We start from the raw sequence: 980 nt of genomic DNA on the forward strand, positions 1-980 counted from the left end.
TTTCAAAAGGAAAATAAATATTATTATTAAACGAATTATGCGGAAATCATATGAATTATAGCACTTTCATGACATTGTCAGTAGAGACGGCAGGCTGCTCATAATTTTACCGTACGTTGATGTTGGGATTCATGTACACTGGCAATTAAGTATAAAGCTAGGAGGTAGAAAATCAGCACTTACAACCCAATTCACCAACATCACTTTTATGACGAATTCACTAGGAGGAAATTGTACCGTCAGGTCTCAACATGTTTATTAAATTTAAATTCAGTCAAGTGAAGTCAAGTAAAAATGATCCTTCTTCGATATCTGAATTTTCAGTTGCAATAACTTTTGCTATTTTTGAAAAATTGATGATGTTTTCTCAAACGGTTGCAGAATATGTTTCATTAAAATCAGTAAATGAATGTGCATTAGTGCAGGATGTAAAGTTTGAGGGGGTAAAATGTATAAATTTTTAATAATTAGCTTCTCTATTTTGTCGTTGCATATAAGATAACAATGTTGCCGGTTTGTCACTCTTTTAAAATGACAACCGTGATACACAATTTTTAGTACTTCAACTCAGCATGTGCATTACATTAAATTATCAATTCATTATTTTTGCGTTTTCAGTAAATGTTATGTTTTACCAAACTTCTATTTTTTTGCATTCATTCCTTATCTTTTCAAAGTGGTTGATCAAAGTTTGATTGAAATGTTCATTAAACAATCAGTTCTTTTAAATTAATGAATGAATTTTGCTGAACACTGCAAAGTTTTATCATCGTGCTTGTACAGCCTCATTTACGTCTGACACTATTTTATACTTCTTTAATTACGCCATAATATTATTTGTGATATACAGAGACTTTCATCTGTAACGTATTGAGGATTTTGTTGTTGTTCAGCTATTACTATAATCTTTGGGTGTTGACTCATTACATTGTTATTATAACGTTTTCAAAGCATACATGCATTTCTAGGTCAGAAAAGTA

At 30.6% G+C, this 980-nt stretch overlaps 1 protein-coding gene across 1 annotated transcript; it reads left to right on the plus strand.

Moving 5' to 3' along the window:
* Positions 1 to 81: 81 nt before the first annotated feature.
* Tsp_15803 (hypothetical protein) lies at positions 82 to 588 on the plus strand (the record flags this gene model as incomplete). Its single annotated transcript, XM_003366960.1, has 4 exons — positions 82 to 243; positions 275 to 443; positions 472 to 513; positions 559 to 588. Coding segments are annotated over 4 exons (403 nt in total), but the record flags the coding sequence as incomplete, so codon positions are not given.
* Positions 589 to 980: the final 392 nt, after the last annotated feature.

The sequence above is a fragment of the Trichinella spiralis genome, assembly GCF_000181795.1.
Source record: "Trichinella spiralis strain ISS 195 chromosome Unknown Scfld5115, whole genome shotgun sequence".
Classification (NCBI taxonomy): Eukaryota; Metazoa; Nematoda; class Enoplea; order Trichinellida; family Trichinellidae; genus Trichinella; species Trichinella spiralis.